The sequence below is a fragment of the Adiantum capillus-veneris genome, chromosome 6 (genome assembly GCF_014529385.1).
Source record: "Adiantum capillus-veneris isolate H3 chromosome 6, ASM1452938v2, whole genome shotgun sequence".
Lineage (NCBI taxonomy): Eukaryota > Viridiplantae > Streptophyta > Polypodiopsida > Polypodiales > Pteridaceae > Adiantum > Adiantum capillus-veneris.
The window spans coordinates 125,692,331-125,711,221 of record NC_140936.1 but is presented as its reverse complement, the minus strand read 5'-3'; the positions used below and the strand labels follow the sequence as shown (position 1 = coordinate 125,711,221).

The 18,891-nt window shown below is 42.8% G+C and overlaps 1 protein-coding gene across 2 annotated transcripts in view; it reads left to right on the top strand.

The window, feature by feature from the left end:
- LOC147456229 (nuclear transport factor 2-like) overlaps window positions 1-13,995 on the top strand; it is a 66,982-nt gene extending 52,987 nt beyond the window's left edge. For both annotated transcript variants that reach the window (XM_086514764.1, XM_086514765.1), the window contains exons 9-10: window positions 13,372-13,438; window positions 13,507-13,995. In XM_086514764.1, the coding sequence (XP_086370890.1) occupies window positions 13,372-13,438; window positions 13,507-13,646 (207 nt within the window). In that variant the 3' untranslated portion in view covers window positions 13,647-13,995. The remainder of the gene's footprint in view (window positions 1-13,371; window positions 13,439-13,506) is intronic.
- The last annotated feature ends 4,896 nt before the right edge of the window (window positions 13,996-18,891 follow it).

Sequence of the window (18,891 nt, the reverse complement as noted above, 5' to 3'; positions counted from 1 at the left end):
CTTGTATCTCGCATCAGAAGACTCAATGGAAAAAGAACTTACCTTTGGTGGAATTTGCCTACAATAACACGATACACTCTTCGACGGGGAAGACGCCATGAGAGATTGTTGAAACTGCTGCGAAGGTTCCATCCTTCCTGAGCACGAAAGATTAGAAATTTGAAGCGGATGAATATTCGCGAGATTTGGATACGGCTTTTGCCAAGGTTCACGAGACTTTACAGAAGTCTCAAGAACGACAGAAAAAGGCAGCGGATCGCCATCGTCGCGACTGGAAACTGAAGGAGGATGATTGGGTGCTCTTACTTTTGAGAAGGCACGCCTAAGAAAAAAAAGGGAAAGGAGAGGCTTTTTCCAAAGCTTAGTATGTGATACTACGGACCTTTCCAGATTACTGACAAGATAAATGATGTCTCCTTCCGATTGGACCTGCCAGATACTTGGAGGATTCATAATGCATTGCATGTGAGTCTCTTGAACCCTGTTAAGGGCGATGTGCCTGATGATGGGGAGCCTGATGAGCAACCCGAAGTGGAAGAAAACGAGGAGATCCTTGTTCCTGAACAGATTTTGGCACATAATGATACGAAGTAAGGGTAAAGTTCGAAGGCGGTTCTTGGTTAAGTTCAAGAATTATCCTGCACTTGATGCGAAGTGGATGGAGGAGGAGGACCTAGCAGATACTCCTCAGATTGTGAAACTTTACCTCGATGCTTTTGGTTTAGCATAGTCTACTCCAAATGGAACCCAGAATTCAGCTTGGCCGAAGATCTGGTGCAGTGGGATGCACAAGAGGGGAGTTACTCCACTCCTTTGTCAACAGATGCCTCGATTTTGATACTAAAGTCACTGATGTCTCTTTGAGCTTCAGGGATACTGAGAGCTGACAGTATTCTGCTGGATGACTTTATGAAATGGAATTCCTGATTATGATACTGATTTGTTCTTGACTTCTTGTGAGTACAGGAACTGATAGACGAAATGACTGCAGCATTTTGGTCTGATTGATCTCGAATAGACATGGTTGCAATAGGGGTTAGTCAATCGGACATCGATGAGGTCCCGATTGGACCTAGATGTGATTGCTAGCTACATTGCCGATAAATCATGGTCTAAGATCCGAATGAATGTTGAATGTCATGTGATGTCCTGTGATGTCTGGTGATGTCCTGTGATGTCGTGTGATGTGACTGTCGATTTTGTACATGTGCTAGATGTGTGTTCCTAGTACGTAGGTACTAACAATCAGTGTCTGCTAAGACGGTTTATGGCTTTTGTCGGTTTTGCAGGCGTAATCGCGGTCGATTACAATGCTTTCAAGAGGGGGGTATGTCACAAAGTGATGACGTGGCGGACAGCAGAAACCCTAATTTCTGCCAGAAACCCTAAAATTCCTGCAAACCCTAATTTTTGCCAAAAACCCTAAATTCCGGAAATCGCGGAGGCGGATTATTAAAAAAAAAAAAAATTTTTTTTTTTCTTTTTTTTGGAAAATGATGAGCGACGCGAATTTTGCTTTTGCTTTTTTTTTATAAAAAAAAAAGAGAAAAGACTCTCTAAGAGAGAGAGAGAACTGATGCTTTTGATTTTAAAAGCTTTTGGGGCTCTGCTTTTGGGCATCCCTTGTAACCTTTAAATTAGTGGTGAGGGCCTCACTTCTCAGAGCATCTGGACGCAGAGTCTGAGAGTGAAACCCTAACCGCTCTCTTGTACTTTGATGATTGATTAATACAAAAAGAAATACCGAAAGGGGCGCCAGTCTTTGGGGCCAATATCTCTAGGCACGGAACTCCGCCGGGCCAGTGCAAATCTATTGTGATCTGTGAATTGTTTTGAAGTGGTTATTTGGTGCTGTCGTGGTTGATTCTTGACTTGGAGTGTCCAAGTTTGTTACAGCACACGTGTATAATAGACATACATACATACATATACGTGTGTACATATATACATATATGTACGTATGTATATATATGTACAATGTGCATAAAAGAGAGGCAATAGTGCAAAGAGAGTACAAAAAAATCTTTTTAAACTACTGAAATTTAAAAAAAATCGCTAAATTTTTTCAAAAAATTGACTCTTTTTTTTTCCGGGCAGTTTCCCGTTTCGTGAGTTCCGCCGAAACGTTTCGTCCGTTTCGGGGTTTCGAGGTTTCATACCTATGAAATGCGTTTTTATGTCACACTGGTGTGTGTGAAAATTTCATATCTGTATTAGTGCGTAGAGAAATCCCTTAAGAAGCTTGTCTTGAGGGGTGTACAATAATTCATACATGACTTTAGAAAAATATATATCAAGGTGGCTCATGTGATGAATGGAACAGAAACCATCGAGGTGGAGCGTATTGCCATTGTATCTGACCACGACTAAAACTAAAAAATAGAACTGATATGCACCACGATCGAAGAAAAGCATGTTGCCGCTCCCTTGTTGCCCTAGTGGAACCAACTAATGTACTCTAGTGACTCCAAAGAGAAGGATAATGTCAAGCCAAATATTGGTTAGCCCGGTGGTGTTGCATTGAGAACGTGGAGGAAATGAGCCTTCTAAATGTTCCACAAGGTGATGCTGAATATCATGCAAAATATCTAGTCTGTGGATTGAGGATGTTGTGTGTGTGAAAAAACTGCAAGGTAGGCTGTTGGTAACACCAAAGGCTTTGGGTAGACGGAACACCAAAAACCACGTGTGTGGTTGTGCTAATATTGGCTCCGACTAGCCATCCGCCCAACTAGCCATTGGCGGTGGCAGGCTTGAACGGCAGTATGGGTGGCAACAGTGGCAGCTGTGGGTGACAGTGTTGATGGCAGGGGGGGCAATGCGTGCAGCATGGGCTGGGTTTGGCATGATAGAGGCAGACCTGGGCACTGCTGACAGCTGTTAGGGTCTCTCTCTCTCTCTCTCTCTCTCTCTCTCTCTCTCTCTCTCTCTCTCTCTCTTTATGTGGAAGAGATTTACAGACGGATGCGGGCAGGCGAGCCTGTATATACCGTGGAGGAGATCACCACTTTCTTGACAGAGATCTTGCATGGGGCAGCAGCAGAGGCATACCCACACACTCAACCAGATTAGAGAAGACGTTCTGGGAACATGCCTCAGAATAGTTGGTATGATGAGGAGTGCAGAGAGATGAGAGTTCAGATTCAGAGCGAGCTTATACTTGGAGTCATTCCATATAGACAGTCTCGGATTGCCCTTCGGCGTTTAGTGCGACGGAAGAAGCGGGCCTTCTTAGCCCAGATGGAACATGATTTGTATTAGCTCTTTTTGACTCGAGATTCAGGTGAGGCCTGGCGTTTCTTCCATGAGCACTCACCTCCTCCAGTGATTACTTCTCCTAGATTTGGGGTCAGTATGCAACATCATTATATACAGTACCTGGGCAACCACCATTACCAGACCCTCTAGAGCCATGTCCAGCCACTAGTACCTTCTTTACCACTGAGATGGTGAAGAACGCCATTAACAGGATGAGGACTAGGCGAGCATATGATCATGATGGTTTGGTGGCAGAGCACTTGATACATGCTAGAGATTTACTGTCAGAGGTTCTTGCGCGGTTGTTTAACCGTGTCATGTGTGAGGGACTACCCGAGTCTTGGAGGTTATCTACAATTGTACCTCTCTTCAAGGCAGGGAACCCCACGGTGCCAGGGAACTACGGAACTATTATGATAGGGCACACATTTGCACGGTTGTATGCATCCATTCTTGAACAACAACTGAGTAAATGGGCAGAAAGTGAGGGCATACGAGCAGCAGGACAGGCTGGATTCAGGAGGGGTTTCTCCACTTTGGACCATATTCTTACACTCAGAGCCATTATTGAGGAGGGTCGGGCACATGGGAGACGGATGTATTGTTGCTTTGTGGACTTCCGCAAAGCATTTGACACAGTGCCGAGGGCCAGATTGTTGCACAGGTTACTACAATTGGGAGTACCCACAGAGATCATATGGGGGATCATGGCTTTATACGGCTTAGTGACTGGCCAGGTATGCACCCTTGAGGGGATTTCTGACATTGTTCATTCCACTATTGGAGTGAAACAGGGGTGTCCTTTGTCCCCTACGCTTTTTGGTATGTATGTAGATGAGGTCTCTGACTACATTGACAGAGAGGGTGACAGAGGCGCTCAGCTAGCAAGGACATGGATCCCTTTATTATTATATGCTGATGATATTGTGTTAATATCAGAGTCGCCAGAAGGCATGCAGAGACAGTTGGATTCATTGCACAACTTTGCAGAGGATAGTGGACTGTCTGTGAACCTTGGTAAAACCAAGGTTATGGTGTTTAACACCACATCATAGTGGGTCAAGAGATCGGCACCTACACTCGTATATGGTCAGGACACTATGGAGTACGCAGATGAATATACATATCTGGGAGTGGTATTCACGGGACCGAGGTTTACTTTGAGGAGAGCAGCAGAGACTAGATTGTCCAAAGCCTATGCGGCCTTGGGAGGGCTAGAGAGGATGTGTTCGCAGGTTCAGTTTCAAGAACCACGAACAAAGCTATGGCTCTTTGATACTTTGGTTGCTTCAGCTATGCTTTATGGGGTCCAGGTTTGGGGACCATCTGTGAATCATGACAGTTGGAGGAACATGGAAAGACCCTTGGTATTTATGATATCCCAGATGATTAGAGCCAAGGCCTCCGTACCACATGCGATTATTCGAGCGGAGGTAGCCGCCCCTCCTATAGAGATTGGGGCTCTTACCAGATCAGTGTCCTTTATGCACAGTCTATTGGATACACATAGAGGCTGATATACTAGATTGGCTCTTGAGTCCTCTAGACAGTTAGCGATGCAGGGAGACGCATCATGTTGGTATGTGCAGATGACCTCATGGTTTCAGAGGCATGGTCTCAGCATGGATAGATTGCCTCCTTTTCAGTATTCCCTGGATGCACCCTCCCTGCTAGTCACTCGGACAGAGATCACTAGACTCATTCGTCAGGATCTTATACAGCTGGACACCAGGAGGACATGGGTAGAGCCGATGCAGGAGTTGGGCACGAAGATTGCTTTCTACAAAGAGCATCTTCTCCAACTTTCGGGAGATGGGTTTGTGACTTGTCCGAGCTACATGGACACTCATTTGTCTCATGGTCTACGATGTGCTATTGGTCAGGTTCGCACATCCTCACACCAGCTGGAGATTGAGACGGGTAGATTCAGAGGGATACCACCGGAGTCTAGGATATGCCAACTATGCGGTAGAGAGCCAGAGACAGAGCTACACTACATATGCCACTGCACTGTGTATTATGAGATACGAGGGCGCTTCCATTGCTTATTCAGGGAGGGTTTTGGACCCATGAGGTACCAGGATCAGAGATGCCTTGGCTTATATCTACTTGAGTTACACCGACATAGAGATAGTCTGTTGAGAAGACATGGAGTACGACAGTCACAGAGACAGATCACAGACTTCTTTGGATCGAGGGAGCCAGGAGACCAACCACCAGCACAGGGTGGTACCCGCATTCATACCAGAGGCACCCTCATTGACAGGGCGACTGAGCTAGGGAGATGAAGACGACCACGATCGAGACACAAGAGCACACTCCATATGTCACCAGCGTGTGACTACTATCTATCCTTTTTGTTGATTTCTTTCTTATTATCTATTTACTTTCACTTTTTGGAAACACCCCTCGGGAAATCTAACTGCCCTGCATTGCATAGCTAGTGTGGAACTGTCCAGAGGGAGTCCAGGCCTGAGGGCAAGAGAGCACTAAGGTTGGACAAGGACTATGGTTAGCCAAGTGGGGTCATTGACTAGCCAAAGTGGAATCCTTTGCTACAGAGGCTACATTTCAGTTCTGGATGTGGCCGCAGTGTACAAAGAGGGTCGGATGACCTAGAAAGATACAATGGCAGCATCTCCTAAATTTTAGGGAACTGCTATTTTGGGACCTGAAAATGTGTTGACGTCATTATCTCCGGAATGACAAGGGGAACATTTTCTTACTCTGCCGTGAAGTCAACTGGACAGCCGGTTGGGAGATTTTTAGGCGGCAACCCCGAAACGGGAAAATGCTTATAAATGTGCCAAGTGGCACCTTTTGGTGCACTTGCCTCATGCAACAAGAAGTGGCGCTGAATTTAGGAGGGGGAGAGCCTCATTTTCAGTTTTTGTCACAGGTTAAGAGCTATGGAGTGCTTGCTTTCCCTCTTATGCACAGTGCGGTGCCAGGAGTGATGCCCTGCACGCTACGCACTGCCCTCTCTCTCCCCTTTGGCAGTATGTTATGCCCCTCTAGTGGGCTCTTCATTTGACCAATGTACAGTTGTGTGGGTTCATGCGCGATTGCCGAGGCAAGAGCCTCTTGCACAGGTACTGGATTAGCTAGCGGCTAATCCCCCCGCAGGTACAGGTGAATTCGGAGAGGTTTCACGCGAGAAATCTCGTCCGATTCAAAGGGCAAGTAGCCCTACAAGTGCGGGAGCTCGAGGACTTGCTACAAATGCGACCGGCACGCGAAACGGAGCCCAAAACAGTGAATTACAGCCTGCTGTGTATTTTTGCAGGTTTAGGGTTTTGGCCCTAAACTGACCCTATTACCCCCAGGAGGTTCGGGGACGCAAGGGGACCACTGTACAGGTGATCTGGCGCATTTTCAGGGCTGAAAACAGAGAATTCAGCATGCTGCAGATTCTCGCCAGGTTTTGCAAAGTGCCCGTATGCGTCGGGAAAGTCGGCCAATGCGTGGGAATACTGACTGTGAAGGGTTCTAGTACAGTTATGCTGCCGAAATCAAGCCAGAACAGTCAAAATTCAGCCAAGGTTGTGCGGGGCAGCTTGGAAAGAACCAGAGTGTATATTCCCTCTTTTAAACAATAAAGAAATACCGAAAGGGGCGCCTAAGTTAGGGGCCAATCTGGTGTCGGTCTTCTCATACAGGTGCATTCTAGCATCTGTATCCCATTCCCCTCTCTTGTGTCACTAAAGCCCAGGTATAATAGACGACTAATAATGGGTGAAAGCTAAATCAAGGTTTGAAGTAAAGTCTACCGCCCTTTTTGGATTGAACAGGCCGGTTTCACCATCGGCGGGGACTCCAGCAGAGGATCACAGGCATTCGAGCACGACACCCAGATTGTCATTGAGGGCCTATTCTACATTTTCACATTTCACATTTCACACTTCATTTTCAGTTTTCATTTTTACTTTCAGTACTTTTTGTACTTATACTTCAGACATTGTATTAGACTCACCACTGTTGGGTTAAAGGCCTAAATAACCCCTTTTTGTACATTTTTATATTTTGTCCAGGTTCAATATCACATTTTTTAAAGGTCACTTATAATAAAAGTGGGAAAACCCAAAACTCACTTATTGAGTTTTCCCCAAAAACGTGAGCCCTCTCTCTCTCCCTCATCGTTCTGCTAGCACTTTCTCTCCTGCTGGCTTTTGCCACCCCTGTCTGCACACACACTGCACTTTCTTGCGTGCTCTTTCACTTGCACACACCGCCGCGCACTCAACAACTGGTATCAGAGCCAGATTAGGGTTTCAGAAGCTTTGCACAGGTGGCTGGACAGTAGGCGAAAGGCTTCTCTCGCGTCAAATTTCCGCTTTCATCGTGAAGCCCCTTGCTTCCGGTGTCACCTAGGGTGATTAGGGTTTCCAAAACAGCCTAAAATAGGCTGAAATTAGGTCAAAACAGGTAAAAACCAGAAAATTACAGGTCAAAACAGCAAAATGCAGCAAAACGCAAGCGTTCTAAATAGATTCCCGTGAATGCCCCTTGCTTTTCCCACTCAAAACAGGTCCATTTGATGCAAATTGATGCGCCAAAACAGTAAATTTGCAGAAAATTCAGCATTGGACTGTTTTTATGTACACAAATTGAGGTTTATGTACGCTTTTTGTGGATTTATGCAAGTACGCATTGGGGATACTTGTTAATTGCTGAAATTTTCAGCACATTGTATGCAACGTGCTGTACATTGTGATCACTTGAAATTTTTAGATTTTGTGTAGACACTTTCTGCTACATTTTTATCCGTGCAAATGGTCTCTACTTCCTCGTTGTCTGATGCCAAGAGCTTGATTGAAATCAAGCGATTTGACGGTACAAGTTTCGACCTATGGCAAGACAGGATGCAGGGGATTTTGTTTCTCAAGGATTGTGAGGACGCCCTTTTGGCTGTAAAGCCTGAGGATATGCCGTATGAGGATTGGGCCAAGCTCAACAAGAGGGCAAAGGCCTATATCAAAATGGCTGTGACCGATGACATTCTGGTGGACATAAAGGGCTTGGATACTGCACATGCAATTTGGCATAAGTTGAAGGCCACTTATGAGAATGCCACCCCTGTGAATCAGGTGCATTTGATGCGCAAACTGGTGAACATGATGCTTGACGAAGCCAAGTCGGCTTCTGAGCACTTAAGTGCTTTCACCAATGTTATGAGTCAGCTACAGGATACTGGGCTTCAACCTTTTGATGACAAGTTGAAAGCCATATTTTTGTTGATGACTTTGCCAGACTCTTGGGAAACGCTTGTGGTTTCTTTGAGTAATAGCCCCAACCTCACATATGATGGAGTGCGAGGCTCCATCTTAAATGAGGAAATTAGACGCAAGTCTAGTGGTGGGGAAGGTGGCAGTTTTGCTTACAATGCGAGAGACAGAAGTCAGAAGCAAAATACAGGTACCAAGACTCAAAACAGGAGCAAAAGCAAGTCTAGGGATAAGGATGTGACTTGTTACCAGTGTGGCAGAAAAGGCCATAAGAAGCCAGATTGCAGGTATTTCAAGAAAGAGCAGGAAAGAAAGAAGGAATCACAGGAGAAGAAGAAGACAGAGGATAAGAAAGGGGAAAAATCAGCAGGTACCTCCTCCAAGGATTCGGAGACTGTCAATGTATCCTCTAGTGTGGTTATCACAGAGTTATCCGACAGTGAGGAGATCTTGGTTGCAACTTCATGCCCCTTAGATTTTGTTGTAGCAAATGTAGAAGACATGCTTATCTCATGTAGAGATGTCATTGATGCATTGCTAATTGTAAATGATGGCCTTACACAGTCTTGGATAGTAGACTTGGGTGCCTCATTTCATGTGACTCCATCTGTGGAGTGTTTTGCTTCTTATCATGCAGGCAAGTATGGCAAGGTTTACGTTGGGGATAACCATGCTTGTGACATTGAAGGAATGGGCACTGTGCGCTTGGCATTAAACAATGGCCAAGAGTTTATGCTTAAAGATGTAAGTTATGTACCAGGCATCAAGAAGAGTCTATTGTTTGTTGGCCAGATGGATGCACAGGGTTATACAACCATTTTTGCTGGGGGTTCATGGAAGTTGCTTAAGGGATCAATGCTCATTGTCAAGGGATGCAAGAGTGGTACATTGTACTATTTACATGGCAAAGCTTTGCCTGGCAAGTTTTTTGCAGTGGCCGAAGTTGCTTCTCATTTGGAGTTGTGGCACAAAAGACTTGGCCATATGAGCCAGAAGGGACTTGATGTGCTCTCCTCTTTGAAGAGGGTTGATGTAAAGGGCACCAAGTTAGATTTTTGTAATGATTGTTTGTATGGTAAACAAAAGAAGTCTTCTTATTATCTGGTGTCTCGCGCAAAGCTAATGCTCTTGATTTAATTCACTCCGATGTATGTTCAATGCCTGTTAAGTCTTTTGGTGGTGCATTATACTTGTTACATTCATTGATGATTGCACTAGGAAAGGCTGGGCATATTGTTAAAGAATAAGAGTGAGACATTTAATGCATTTAAGAGGTTTCATGCTTTTGTGACCACGCAAAAGGGTACTAAGCTTAAATGTCTGAGATCTGACAATGGGGGGGAGTACACGTCTGCTGAATTTCAGTGTTATTGCGAAGAATATGGGATTAAAAGGGAGTTGACAGCCCCTTATAATCCATCTTCTAATGGTGTGGCTGAGAGGTATAACCGTACTTTATGTGAGAGAGTGCGTTGCATGTTGTCCACGGCTAATCTCCCTCATGGGTTTTGGGGAGAGGCTTTGAAAACTGCAGTTCATGTATGCAATCGCTCTCCTAACAGTACGCTAAAAAATGACATTCCAGAGGAGGTTTGGTCTGGCAAACTTGCCTCTTATGATCATTTGAGAGTGTTTGGCTGCGAGGCTTTTGTCCATGTTCGTATGACTTGAGGACAAAGCTAGATGCCAAGTCCATCCAAGGACTCTCCTACGTTATGGGGAAGAGGGTGAAATGGGCTACAGGATATGGTTGCCTCAGTTTAAGAGGGTTGTACGCAGCCGAGATGTAGTGTTCAATGAGGCTAAATTGCTGAAAAATGCTACATCTTATGGAATTGACAAGAAATTGGTCAAATTTCAGTCTCTCTTGCCACCTATTGATGTTGAAAAAGAGCCTCAGGATGCATTACCGCAAGCTGAAATTGATAATCAGCCGGTTAACCTTGAGCCAGAAGAGGTAGGACATGATTTAGATGCTCCAAATGAGGATGGACAGCCACCTATCATGGTTGAAAATGATTTTTAGCAACATGAGCATGCTGAAAATGAGTTGCCTCCTGATGTAGAACCTGTGCCTAAGAATGTAGATCATTGGGTACGCAGGTCTACTCGTGTCAGAAGGTTGATACAGCGCTTTGACCCCTCTTTGCATCATGTTATGTTGACAGATGAGGGTGAGCCTCTTACATATAAAGAGGCAAAATCATGTGAGTTAAGCAGTAAGTGGGAGCTTGCGATGCAAGAGGAAATCAAATCTTTGCATGCAAACAATACTTGGGATCTTGTGCCATTGCCTAAAGGAAGAAAGGCTCTTCCTAACAAATGGGTTTACAAGGTCAAATGTGTTGATGGAAAGCCCAAGTATAAAGCAAGGTTAGTTGCCAAAGGGTATGCACAGAAAGAGGGGATTGACTTTCAAGAGATCTTTTCTCCTGTTGTAAAGCTTACGACATTGCGTGTCCTTTTTGCTCTCGCTGCAGTGCTTGACTTAGAATTGAATCATATGGATGTAAAAACAACTTTTCTTCATGGTGACATTGATGAAGATATCTACATGAAGCAACCTGAGGGTTTTGTAGTTCCTGATAGAAAGGAACTTGTATGCAAACTAAGAAGGGCACTGTATGGTTTGAGGCAGTTATCATATCAGTGGTACAAAAAGTTTGATACTTTTATGCTGTCTCAAGGCTTTAAACGTAGCCATTCAGACCATTGTTTGTATACAAAGAAGGATAATGATGGAAGTCCTATAATCCTTGTGCTATATGTAGATGATATGTTGATTGCTGGGAAGCATAAGTCTACCATTGATGCTCTTAAACGTCAGCTGAATTCAGCTTTTGCAATGAAGGATTTAGGTGATGCTGAGCACATCTTGGACATGAGAATCAAGAGAGATAGAAAGCTGAAATTGCTCTTCTTATCTCAAGAAAAGTACATTGCTAAAGTACTTGACATGTTTAACATGGCTGAAGCTAAGTGATTTGGAGTACCTTTACCTCCACACATAAAACTTAGCAAAGCCGATTGCCCAAAGGATGACGTGGCAGTGAATGCTATGAAGGGAATCCCTTATGCATCAGCTTGTGGTTCTCTTATGTATGCTATGGTTGCCACTCGCCCTGACATTGCCCATGCGGTGGGAGTTGTTAGTAGATACATGTCCAATCCCGGCAAAGCACATTGGGAAGCTGTGAAATGCATTCTGAGATACTTGTCAGGTACACAATCTAGGTGTATATGCTATGGCAAAAGTGACCTGAAGTTGCAGGGCTATTGTGATGCAGATATGGCAAGTGACTTGGATACCAGGAAGTCCACTAGTGGCTATGTGTTTGCTATTGCTGGTGGTGCTGTCTCTTGGTGTTCACGACTGCAGAAAATTGTGGCGTTGAGTACTATTGAGGCTGAATATATTTCAGCCACTGAGGCTTCTAAAGAGGCCATATGGTTGGCCAGACTTGTCAAAGAGCTTGGTATGCCTGCTAGTACTCCTGTCTTGGGATGTGATAGCCAAAGTGCTGTCTATTTGGCCAAGAATGCCATGTTTCATGCACGGACAAAGCACATTGATGTGCGATACCACTTCATACGACAGGTATTGGAGGATGGTCTAGTCACCTTGACTAAGATTCACACACAGGATAACCCTGCAGATGTTCTCACCAAGAGTCTTGCTAAGGTTCAACATGAGCATTGCATATAGTTGGTGGGAGTTGGTTAACTTAAAGACGTCATTTATGCCTAAGTGGGAGGTTGTTGGGTTAAAGGCCTAAATAACCCCTTTTTGTACATTTTTATACTTTGTCCAGGTTCAATATGAACCTGGACACATTTTTTAAAGGTCACTTATAATAAAAGTGGGAAAACCCAAACTCACTTACTGAGTTTTCCCAAAAAACGTGAGCCCTCTCTCTCTCCCTCATCGTTCTGCTAGCGCTTCCTCTCCTGCTGGCTTTCGCCACCCCTCTCTGCACACACACTGCACTTCCTCGCGTGCTCTTTCACTTGCACACACCGCCGCGCGCCCAACAACCACTTTGTATCTGATGGTCTCATAGGTCATTTTGGCCTTCTGAAGACGTTAATATATCATTTCATTTTCATTTTATTTCTCTCTCTCTCTCTCTCTCTCTCTCTCTCTCTCTCTCTCTCTCTCGGGCTTGGTACCTTTTGTATTACGAAATCAAATTACAGGCCTGAAGGAATTACATCAGTCCGTAGGCAAACCAATAAGTCGGAATTGGAAGTAAAAAAACCCCTGAAATATTCAATGACTAAAAACCATAAGGGGAAAACTGGTAGTGATACAGAGGTACAAAAGATGGGTGATACATTAAAGGCTAGGTAGGAGCAGAGTAATGGAAGAAAGCAGCAGAGAGAAGAAGCAGAAATAGGCCACCCAGGCTTCAACGAGGAGGCTGAATACTCCACCAAAGATTCTCCAATATCCAACTCCAGATCTTGAAGGCCAAAAGGTGCATCCATACAGAATAAGCATCTCAACAGTTCCTCTGAAGCCTATTGTCCGGCACTCTTCCTCATGTGCATGATATTTCTTTTTTGAGACTCTCCTTGGTGCACTTGTGCGCTTGACATTGATTTGATTCTTCAGCAACCTAGACTGTGTGATTCGAGTCTGCCGACATTCATCCTAGCTTAACAATGGTTTCCTGTGTTATAATCTGGAAAGTGAGGGCTTTGCCTTCACTCTGCTTGTTATGAATGCTGTTAGAGTGCAAATTGAAAGGGGGATCCTTAACAAAATGATAACTTAATAGACTGGGAATCATTGTGCATAAGAGAGCCTGCCTTACTGTAATTGTACTGGATGATGTTTTTTTGTTTAATTCAATGTATGTCTCAGCTATGATTCTGCATCAAGCAGGGATCCCCAATTGTAGTTGGAGGTCGAAAGGTCTACGCGGAAGGAAGGAAATCTGTTTACTTGGGAGGTTTGTACTTTAGTAATCTTGAATTAATCAATGTGAAAATTTGCCGCTTACAAATCGTTGTGTTGCAGGGGCGCGTGGACGTCGGGGACAAGCTAGGGGGATGTATGAAGGCAATGGGTCACAAGCCCGTGGTAGTGGGCGAAGGAATGGGGGTGGAGAAGCCACCAATCAAGGGCGAGGGGTTCGATCTGCAAGAAGTTCTACCTGATCTTGCTCTGAAGGTTCCATCTTCAAGTTCTCCATCTTCATTTGGTCAAAATAGGCTTGTGAAAATGGAGGTTTGTATATGAAATATGCTGACGGTTTTTGAATGACAGTTAGCAATGGCGGAGCAGGTTATACTGGGTGTGTGATGTACACCTTCGGCTTTAGATATCCCTTTTTCTAAAAATCCACCCTTATTGTGGGTGGTTATCATTGTCATCCAAATGTACACTAATCAATAAGTGCCCTTGTTCTACGCTGTCGGATTGTATGTGCTGTTTTGGGGCAGGAGAGAAAGTTGCAAAGGTAGATTATCATGTGCCCCATGAAAAAGTGGTAGTCTTTTTAGATACTATCTGCCTCTGATAATCTTTACTGATCGAGTTTTCCTTTGTGCAAAGATGGGCTACCAAAGTCATGTTTTTGGCAATGATATTGTATGAACAGTCAATATTCACAAGCACTGACTATTCTTTCTTTGAGAATGTGGGCGCGCACGACACCTCAATGCACGCTTCTGGTAGGGAGATGTGTGGAGTTTCTGTGTGCCACAACCCCAAGCATTTGCTGTGGGAATAACACAAGTACATTTCACTTGAAAGCAAGGTAGTTTCAATTGAAAAGCGATTTGAAATGCCCGACTCCTGTAAAGCACTGTGAAAAACATTGAGTATGTCTTACACATTTTGGAAAAGGGTGAATCTTGCAAGATACAGCTCTGGACGTGCAGAGATTGAGAAGTGTACATGCAGAAATTGTTTTTTCTGAAGAAGCTGCGCTGCTCTGAGAACAGCTGCATGGAGTGGGCAGTTTGGTTAGTTCAGTTTGGGCAGGATTAAAGTGTGGGCCGCCTGAGTCCGAGACTTACTTTGGTTCTTTGGGTAGACACTCAAAGGGGTCTGCTATGGACGAGAACTCGATCTCCAAAGATTCCGGCTAATAAAATAAGCATAGAGCCAGTTGGAACTATGAAATAGGGAGAGCATGCAGTATACATTTAGAAAAGTGTTCTTTTGAAAAGTTTTTCATAGCTGTACCCAAAAAAAGGTGGCATAGATTTAAGTGACAAAGCAAGTATTGAATCCTTACCCTCCCACACAAAGAGCACTCTGAGAAACTTGACAGGATCTCTTCAAAATTCGACAAATAGGCTTAGTTTTTAAAAAAAGAAAGAAAAACTGGTTAGAAAGTTTTCTTTTAACTAGAAGTTTCTTAATTATTTTGAACAAATTTAGAATGTAAGCTTGCTTGCAAGGATATAGTACACTTTGCATGTTTTTGTCCTTGGATCACATGCACACATTGCTTCCAAAATTTAGTTGCTTGTCTAGCTATGGGGTGAATTGAATCGAGTAAGAGTGCAAGTTGAAGAAATTTTGACCACCAACGAGTAGGTTCTCTTCGCAGGATGTGAGAGCTTCATCATATACTAGAGTTGCGGGGGCTTTGAAATGGAGAATCCTGCAGCCAGGACCAGACAAACTTTAATTGTGTCATGGGGTAGCATGCCCATGGCATATAACCAAAGCATCATAAAGGGAAAGGTAAAAGCATAGATAAAACATTACAAGGGTGTTATTTGTAAGAGAATTTTGAAAATCTTATCATAATGTTGGGTAATTTGCGTAGCTTCATTATATATGTGGGTTTGAAGTCACATGTCATCCATAGACTGCAAGACTTTGATGCCTCAATACGATAGCCATTTGACATCTCCTCAATGAGTTAGGCATTTGACATCTCCAAGTAGAGGTAAGACACCACTGGTGGAATGCAGGACATTGCAAAAAATTCAGAAGATCTATTTGTGGTGGCCAAGAATTCCAACAAAAATGGTTGAGTTATTTTATAAAAATACCATCAAGATTAGGTTTCCATCTTCAGGTGAGTGAAAAGGCTATGGACAACAGTTGTTTTTCTTGTCGTTGAGAGAGAGAGAGAGAGAGAGAGAGAGAGAGAGAGAGAGAGAGAGAGAACCTAACTTACTCATCATGAGTTGGGTAGCCGAGTCCATGGTCAATGCTAGGATATCCTCTATTTCTAAGCATTGAATGGTAGAGTATAGCTGGTAAAAGTGGATGAATTTAAAACAACAGAGTTTTTGGTAGACGTCACAAGAAAGATAGCATCTATCAAGTACAAAAAAACATCTAGACATAGCATCATCAACAATTCTAACAAGTCCAACAGTAAGACTAAACTTAGTTACTTTTATCTGCCAAGCTTGAAGCCACCTGTCATATAAATCAGTCCATCAACTATGCACAATCCCATAGTTCCAAAACAAGTGCCTCAAGGTTTCAGGTTGAGCACATCTAGGACATAAACCCTTTCCCATTTTCTTCTTCAACATCATTTCCCCTATAGGCAGTGCACCAATGTGAATTTTCCACAAGAGGACTTTATGCTTCAAAGAACAAGATAGTTACCAAACATTTTTGAATCTACAAAGTCACCATATATCAAATTTGACCAAGTTCCACATCCTATTCCATTTTTGGGGAACTCTAGTACAAGGCAACAAGTTTTTGTAAAAGCATTTAGTCTTGGAGGTCCACCAATTAGCACTTGTATATGTGAAGTTGCTAGGTGTGAAGGGTGAGGGCTTGTTTCCCTAAAAGAAAAGCTGGGGGTTGTTAAAAAACAAAACTCCAAAATAATTGTTCAACCCCCAATGAATTTCCTATATCTTGCCCTCCCAGCCCAAATAAGTCTAGCACAAGCTAGTTTCCAAGAGGTGATCAACATGTTAGCAATATCTCCCCCCAAACTAAGAGGAGCTGCATAGAAAATTTTATGTCATGCTAACATCACCCAAGGACCATGACAATACACAAATAGCCAGATCAACCAATTCTCAAAGCAATTTGGCCCAGTATGTATTAGACTTAAGAACATGTTTACTGAGTGCAACTCTTCTAGCTAGTGCATGCAATTTCAAATTCAGAAAAAACCCAATCTTCCTAGCTCAGTGGGCAAAGAAAGCAGATTCCAAGCAGCCCAAAATTTAGCAATAGATCCCCAAAAATATCTTCTAATGAGTGGAAGGCTTGAGAGAGAGAGAGAGAGAGAGAGAGAGAGAGAGAGAGAGAGAGAGAGAGAGAGAGAGGGCGAGAAAAAGAAGAAGAATATGAAAAAGAAGGTAAAGTAGATATATTAATTTTTTAATGTTGTGGGAGCAATCACAAAGTGTTTAACCACATTATCTCCTAACATATTTTTTTCGAGAAGCCCATGGTAAATTACTTGTTTTGTACCATAGGTATACTTCAAAGTGTGAAACTATGTTCTAGCACAACCAACTAATGCTTAATATCTATTTGACGATTGACTTCTTTGGGGAGTGAAAATTATTGCTTGAACACAACATAAAATAAACCTTACAATACCTTAGTCTCCTTAGAAGTGTGAACAATTGCTCTAACACATCTAAGTAAACTCCAATGCAAAACTCCAAATCTACTTAGACGTGTGAAGAATTAACCTAACAATTGAATCCTACATTGCCAATATTAATTTAGTAGCCCAATGCTCACACCCCTACTTTTGTGTGCACCACTATACTTTATTATATTTTTTGATTTATCTATTTTCATATATGTAAGTCTTAATTTATCTAGCCAAATAAATTTTCAATTTTTGTACTCAGATAAATTTCATAGATACCCAATTTTTAATAGATACTTTAATCGTAGATACTTTCATAGTACCTGCTAGGTACTCCAGAGTACCTTCTGTAGACTATAAAAAGTACTTTTAAAGTACTTGTTTGTGTAGTTTAAGGACCCAAATTGTATCTCACAGTAGTTCTTTGGTTAATAAATATTTTCATTACATTATATCATTGTCTCTCATAATTGAGTTGTGTTTATTTCCTTCCTTTCTCACATATATCTTTGCACAAAGATCCCTCTCTCCCCCCACAAATTTTCCTTAGAGATGAACGTATAAGCAAGTGACAGTGGGATTTCAAAAGCAATAGTGTTTTTTAAAAAAAACATGTCATATAGATCGATTTATACATCCATTGAGAGTCTAGTTATTGATATGTTAGGCACAAAATATTTTTTCAAAAGTAAATGCTATGGCATCCAACCAAAATCTACCCCCTATTATAAATTTTCCATGATCTAAAATTGAATATTTTTGCAATTATTAATAATGCACCCTTCACGTGGAAAAGTACTATTTGAACAAATTTTTATCCATTTCATAATTTGGCCATTAATTTGTACAATAATAAATGGTACACACTGTACGTCCACCCTTTTGAGATTTTTACATTGCTAGGAGAGGTGGATCCCCATGCACCTTTGACCTCCTTGCTCTTTGGTATAAGGAGGCAAGGTAATGGCACAATGCCTCCAAAAAGCTGGGGACACCACACACCAGTGAGCTTATTTTACAATCTTGCATTTTGTGAGGCAAAAGAAGAGATTCTATTTAGGCCACTTGTAGTCCAAGGGTAGTAGGGCACCTACACCCAGTACTTTGGTAGACAGATGGGGATAGTATTGGATTACTTTGACTACAGTGCCAAATTAGATTCTCCCCCCCCCCCCCCCCCCCCCGCGAAGAAAAAGTGGTCATTGATGTCTTGACCTCAACTTACTCTCTCTTTATGTCGTGCCCAAGATACATTGTCATCACTCCCAAGGAGGATTTTCTACCATATTATGGTAGTGATGTGTGTGAAAACTCTTAGGATCAGTAGGGTGTTTTTTTCCTTCTTTAGGATCACCCCCCTCACCCCCCCAACCCCCGGCCCCGGGCTTGTATATACGCACATCACTCTAGGGGAGCTCTAGGGAAATAATTATTTTTTCTAATTGCTTGTACATTCTCGCAATCATATTTCTAGCAATTAATATCAAAGAGGGCTTTGACATGCCATGTATTGTTGCCAACAACTTACCAGCTCATGATCTCCAATTGAGGTAATTTTTGAGGAGCATTTGCGGGGCTCATTTTGACCTTCATTTCCAATATTGATAGCATTGCATAGGAATTTTTTTCCTTTTGTGCAAGTTTATTTACATTCACTTTGTAGCCTTGTGTGGCTTGTGCTATATAGCTCATGTTGGTTTTGTGCATTTTTTCTTTGATATAGGAAGTTCTTGCATCGAGTGCAATCATCGACCATGGCTAACAATGACAATGTTTTTCATATGCTATTTGTTGAGGACAGACTAGACAAAGACAACTATCCTCCTTGGGCATGCATGATGCAACCAGTCCTTGTTGCAAAG